The sequence below is a fragment of the Nymphaea colorata genome, chromosome 13 (assembly GCF_008831285.2).
Source record: "Nymphaea colorata isolate Beijing-Zhang1983 chromosome 13, ASM883128v2, whole genome shotgun sequence".
Lineage (NCBI taxonomy): Eukaryota > Viridiplantae > Streptophyta > Magnoliopsida > Nymphaeales > Nymphaeaceae > Nymphaea > Nymphaea colorata.
This window is the reverse complement of record NC_045150.1, coordinates 2,883,589-2,890,068: the sequence shown is the minus strand read 5'-3', so window position 1 is coordinate 2,890,068 and position 6,480 is coordinate 2,883,589. Positions and strand designations below refer to the sequence as shown.

The window sequence follows — 6,480 nt, the reverse complement described above, 5'->3', positions numbered from 1 at the left end:
TTTAACACTATACTTTACCTATGTATTTAGTTGTTGCATGCCTCAAGACACGGAAAGGAGGCATTTTCTTGTGTTTGGTACCATCATATGCTTTTCTTCTCTAATACCAAGTCATTGAATAATTTCACCATTTAGTATACGTTGTCAAGTTTTTTCTTATCTTCCAAATGTCTTACTAAGTTATGCTGTGTTTGATATCCTTGGATTTCATATTGGAAATGACATGAGATATGATCAAGTATAGATCTCATATATGCATGCCTATCACAAAGACCCCTTACTCCCTTGGACCATAGGCCTGCATGAATCAATTCACTGAAACTAGTGTTAATTGCAATGAACTAAACAGAAGGTATCACTATTCTAGGTAAATGGAACTTTTCTTAATGAGTTCTCTCATTCTTTCAAAAGGCATAGCTCTTACAAATAAAAACATGCTCAGCCTTCACAAAGGGAACCATGCTGCCTTCTTTATCCATCAAAAATAATTCCTACCAACTGCTACTCGTGTCATTTGCTTTGTTTATTGGGGTATTTAATTGTTTTGAGTCAAATAGTTTCCAAGCTATGAAGTAGATTTTTTAAGTTTTCATTCCTTTACCATGTCATGAAAACCATAACTCTCTCTCTCTCTCGCGCGCACACACATACACACCCACATTCTTAACCAACTTAAGTCATATCTCCTTATTTGAGCTATGTTAATCTTTTCTCATACTTCATACATGTAATCTAATTGTTTGTTCATCTTTTTATTTCCTTGGCATGCATGCACTAGAAGATGATGCCTCGTTCCAGTTACAATGATCTAGAAGAAGATCAGACATATAAGTTCCAGTTACAATAACCTAGAAGAAGATCAGATGTATACAACACGTGGGAACCTTGTCATCAAAATTTTACTTGTTGTAATGAACTAGAAAATGATGTCTCCGCATTGTCATTTGCTTAATGGAGTTATCATAGTTACTTGTGTTTGTAGTAGGACTGACCCTATTGTCTAGGTTATGAACATTTTTTATGTCCATGTATGCCAACTTATTGCCCTTAACTTTTGATTTCTTGTGGGTGTATTTGATAACATTTCTTTAAACTTTTGAATATCTAACACTAATAATATTTTGGTGTTCTATGTATTATCTTGCTTTAACATGATCAAGTTATTGAATGTGTAAATTTTGACTTAACAGGTTTTATTTTGAATTTTGTAATAGGACTGTTATAACATACTCTTCTTCTATCAAACATAAAAATGATGCATGATTTTTGTGAGCTGTAACTTTGTAGGAACAGATTGTACGTGTACAAAACAGGCAGAATAGATTGTACGTGATGCAAACACTAGTGTACAAAACAGGCAGAATAGATTGTACGTGATGCAAACACTAGACAAAATGGACAAAACATAAATCAAACATCAGATAGAACGAACAGGACATACAAGATAGACAATGATGAAAACAAACATTAGATATAAGGAACATGGTGCTATATTTCTAAAACCACCAAATGATGGACAGAGAACATCAATAGCATGACAAACATGTCAAGAGTATGGTAGGCAAGACGTCATGTTCATTAGGTCAAGAAGGACAGTTATCAAATGCCTTTAGGGTCTTTTCATTCACTAAAAAATTGATTGCAAAATGAGACTTAAATGCCCTTAAAAATGGTTGAATGGAATCTATGGATCTGGAACCAAGCAAAAGGAAATAACAAAAGAAAATAAAAAATATGAAAATGAATCTGTTTGCTTGCTCTTTTGTCACTTGTCATGATTGATTACTTCACGAGGAGGCGGGAGAGGAGGCAGGCCAGGATTACTACCCCTTCGATGCCTACAAAGATGCAGAGGGGAATTTGGCATTTCAGATTGGAACTTATACAAACAACATTTCAAATTATTAATAGGGTAAGGGAAATCTTACCCTAGGTAATTGAGCTCTTGAGTCGCTTTATACTGGAAAGGAATTTCCATAAGAGCTGCCAGGGCAAGTGCAGCTTCCTTCTTGGTTTTGTCATGATTCCATGACATTATCTTTGTGAAATTCAAAAACTGCAAAGGACATAATGACAATTGATTCACCCACAAGGAAAACCACTATAAGTAGGCAACAGGTGGATGCCATATGCTCAAAGGTTAAACAAAGATAAAGACTGGCGTCATCATAGCACCAAAGCATGCACAACCCCTTTCTCTCTTCTTTCCTCTCCTCCACCCCAACCTCCAAATAAAGAAAAAATTGATAGGGGCAAAAAAAGAAAAAAAAAACTCGTTCATCTGGAAACAACCTGTATCTTGATCAAGCAGTTAGTCAAAGTTGCCCTAAAATCAGAAGCCCTACAATCTATGTATCACAGACACTCTTGGAAAGGGACCGATACCTGGGTCAATACTGCAAATGCAAGATATGGTGGAGCTAGGAATTTTTTATTGTTGGAGCCAATCTATAGCTTCAAAATTCTAACAAGGGCTAAAACTTATTTTGTGTATTTTTTTTATATAGTTTCATAAATAGAGAAAATATGTGTTTGTTTAAAATAATATTATTGCTAAACACATCCATATGACCATCCCTACACCAAAGATTTTTGAAAATGCTTTGCACCAATGTATGCACCTACACTCATATGTAGCTGCACCAATGTGACACAACCTGCAACTGATGAGCAACCGTATCAGTTCAACTGGTTCATTTGCAAACGAAACCTAAATACAACTTCATCAAATGACCTCAACAACTAAAACCCAAAGATCTAGGGATCAAAGGAAATTGGATGCCTCTTGATTCACTAATCTACTATATCACAAACCCATTGTCTCCAATAGAACCCATTTTCCAATGGATCATCATTGCATTATATGTGCTTCTGTATATATGGTGTGTGTGTGTGTGTGTGTGAGTGAGTGAATGTTTGAATGAGTAATATGCATTCAGCCAGTTTCTCTTTGGGGCAGACTGAACCACCCCTCCATCATTATCTTTCTCTCCCCTACCCCTCTTACCTACCCTCTCTCCTCTCGTTCAATGCTCCATAGTGAATAGAGATGAAGTAGGCAAAACGGAGAAAGAGGAAGAGAGGGGGTGGTTATATAAATTTTGAGTTTTTGGACATGATATTTGTTCCTTTCTGCATGGAGAGGAATAGGACACAAATAGAATTATAGAAATGAATATGTGTAGCCTTAACTCAAGCGGAAACCTATCCCCATAACATTTACATAAGGTTCACAACTTCAGAGAAAAATGATAACAACAAGAATCTCATCTTCAAGTGGCTGTGCAGATTTACAACAAAAGCTATGGCCAAACATTTAAGAGCATATACTTTTCCATTATATCTCAATGGAAGACATGCTTCACAAAACACACATTGGGGGATAATAGGGATCTCTATATAATGCATGAAAAGCATTGCAATGCTCCTTAATAGAGGATTCTGAAGATCCATACCAGCATGGCACTTATCATCAAGACCCGTCTCTTGTGCCTTTGCAGTTGAAAAAAGTTATTGATGTCCATGCTCAACTTAGGTTCTTGCATCTTAAAGTTCACCAATCCATTTTTTACTTGACATATCCATTGAGATTTGGAAAAATTACACTTTTTTTGTATACGAAGACACAATTGTACTATTAAGCTCTTCTAATCCAAGACACAATGGCTAATCACAATGTGGTATTTGTAATATGGGATGCAAACTTGCATTTTTTTTTTTGCTAGTCTACTCTTAATTTTCAGTTTCACATTTAATTTCTCAAGAAGAGACATCATAGCATGTTTACACGGATTAATAGTACAACAGCCAATAACATGACATAAAATAATAACTATAGCACTATATAGTAAATGTGAAAAATAAACAAATTATTACCTGGAAGTTGTCAAACTCTCTCCGGGGAATGTTATCACCAAACTGCTGCAATTTATCCCATGGCCCATCTCCAATAACAACCAAAATAATTGATAGTGGGTAGTGACTGAACATGTCAATATTATTAGTAAAAGAAGGAAATGCACTGAAGCATATAAATAGACGAGTACCTTGCAGAAACTATGGCATCTATAGTTGCACCTTCTTGGGGACTGAGACATCCAGAAGATGGGTCAGAATATTTAGTTACCTACCCATGGAAAAGGATAGAGAGTTAGTAGGTGTTCAATTAGCCATAAAGTTTTTAATGACAAAAGGAGACATTAAGATGAACCTGCCCATCTATTATAATGACAAGGACATGATATGTCCCTTTGCTTCTCTCAACAATGTCGATTGATGCATTAATTACAGGTGCAAAGGATGTTGGTCCTGTAGATGAATCACATTAGTGGTAACAGGGAATATAAATAATAAAAATAAAGTGCATGCAACATAAAGGCGGTTACAAGGAGTTTAAGAAAAAATGGCAACTAAATAGTCTAGACAAGAATAAAAAACAAAACAGAGGTGAGAAACGACAAAACCCTTTCACCCATTGGCAGCTCCTATTTGCTATCTCATACACATTATCTCATATCTATTTTTCATCTCATACACATGCTATCTCATGCACATAGATATCCAATGTTTGGGCATGAAAGTAAATATGCATATTGATAGTAGGGTCCACATCTGGCGTATGCTGGTTATATATACGGGGGGCAGCATATAGAACTAGCTCTCCTGTGAACCCGTCTCCTTCTATTTGAAGCTATCTGCAGGACTGACAGAAGACGAGTTTTCATTTGCCAGCCCTTCGTCAATAGACTACGGTGACATTACTTGAGCATGAGTTCTTCTTCTCCTTTGTTCTTTCATTTTTGGTTTTGTGACTTTTATATTTGATATTTTGCTTTGCTGCAGCCTGTGGGGCACTAGATGGGTCACCAAATGAATTTTGATTTTGGGATTACAATCTTTTTTTTGAGAGCCATTCCGGACAATGACTGCTTGAGGGGTAGGCCCCCATCCTTTTATTGCAACAAAATGAAGAAGTATTTATAGCAAAAATGGGTCCGCAAGGACCTCAGTCCCTCAAAGTATTTTCTTTTAATGGATCCCACAGGGTATCTGTAGGATTCCATTTGGTATACAGTCCATTATCTGGAATAAACAACAAAAGATTAGAGGCTTCAGCAAGAGGCTATCTCTTGCAAATGGCCAACTTGCTGAAGAAGCTATTTATCAGTGGTGAGTTAAGTGCAGTGTCCGGCCTGCAATCTATGAAACTGCAAAGGTGCTGCTTGCAATCGCCATCATTTGCCAGTATGTAGATGCGCCCTAGATTATCTTCCAAGTTAGCCAAATTTAGGATGCATTCCATTAGAACCTCAGTCTCCTGCCAACCAGAACTCATCTCAAACCAGCAAGCCAGACCATACTGAAACTGTCCTGCGGCGTCTCTAATGAGGTCTGCTACCCCTTTCCTGCCAGTCTTAAACCAGGACGTGATACTGATTTCCACCTGCGTATCATCTCTGTGAACTCCATCACTCCATAGGATCCCAGTACATAGCCAGTTATGGGTTTTCACTTGTTGCGAATTCGTCCACTGATAAGTCCACCCATGCTCACTACAGTTTGACCAAAATTGTTTGGCCAAGTTGCCTAAGAGAATGTCTTCTTTATGCTTGAAGTGGTTACGGGTTCTCCAAATAAACCAAATTGCCATGTGGAAGCTATCTTGCCAGCATTTGTCGAGAGTTTTATCTTTGAAGCCTTTCTGATGCCACTGACTAAGTGCTTGCATGATGTTTGGGGGGCTCTTATGCCATGGTGCAGCCTTGCCAAACATACCATAGATGCAGGTCCAAATAGAACGAGCACCTTACAGTAAAAAAAAAGGTGTTTGATATCTTCACTCGCGTGCTTGCAAATAGGGCACCTGGAAGCGAGAGACCGACCTTGCTTTTGCACAAGCCCATCCATAGGAAGACGACCAGCATTGCCTAAATAGACCACCCAGATAGACCTTGGAAGTTGTCTCCCTTTCTACACTAGAATATAGTCATTAAACTCGTTGCCTTTCTTCCGGATCCTCTTCCAGATTCTGTGCCGGTTGATCTCACCTTTATCCCCATTCTTCCATACCAGAGCATCTGACTGCTCAACTTCAATCCTAGGGCAAGTGAAGGGGATGTTAAGGCTGGCTAGGAAGTCCATAATGTGCTCCCCATTCACCTCAATGATCTCCTTTACAGAATAGGTGATACTATCTTGGACTAGATGGAGATGAGTTATAGGGATCATATCTATCAGCCGTTCAGCTACCTAGTGATCTGTCCAAAACTTGACCAAAGAACCATTGCCGATCTTCCAAGCGACTTGCTCTTTAATCTTGCAGCGTCTTGCGCCAAGCTCTGGACACCCTTTTGCCCCTCATGCTGCTGTCTAGTAATCCTTTCCGCTCACAATACCGACCTTTAAAAAGGGATGCCTAGGGAGAGGCCTATTGCGACACTCGGTAAACTAGAAAAGCCATATTGGCCATATTAGTTTCCT

General features: G+C 38.2%; 1 protein-coding gene across 1 annotated transcript; it reads right to left on the bottom strand.

Annotated features, from left to right (window-relative positions):
* Window positions 1–1,765: 1,765 nt before the first annotated feature.
* Window positions 1,766–6,228, bottom strand: LOC116267003 (E3 ubiquitin-protein ligase RGLG3-like). Its single transcript, XM_031648548.1, has 6 exons — window positions 6,048–6,228; window positions 4,211–4,308; window positions 4,047–4,126; window positions 3,877–3,982; window positions 1,929–2,056; window positions 1,766–1,838 (listed from the first exon to the last, which is right to left on the bottom strand). The coding sequence occupies exons 1-6, from the start codon at window positions 6,226–6,228 to the stop codon at window positions 1,766–1,768; spliced, it is 666 nt and encodes a 221-aa protein (XP_031504408.1).
* Between the last annotated feature and the right edge of the window lie 252 nt (window positions 6,229–6,480).

Bases quoted from the DNA above. Each gene is read 5' to 3' on its own strand.
- LOC116267003 (XM_031648548.1), bottom strand. From the start codon at position 6,228: ATGATCCCTATAACTCATCTCCATCTAGTCCAAGATAGTATCACCTAT. The intron at 4,127-4,210 runs GTTCATCTTAAT...TTCCATGGGTAG, and splicing joins TCATTATAATAGATGGGCAG to GTAACTAAATATTCTGACCC. The intron at 2,057-3,876 runs GTAATAATTTGT...TGTCCTTTGCAG, and splicing joins GAGAGTTTGACAACTTCCAG to TTTTTGAATTTCACAAAGAT.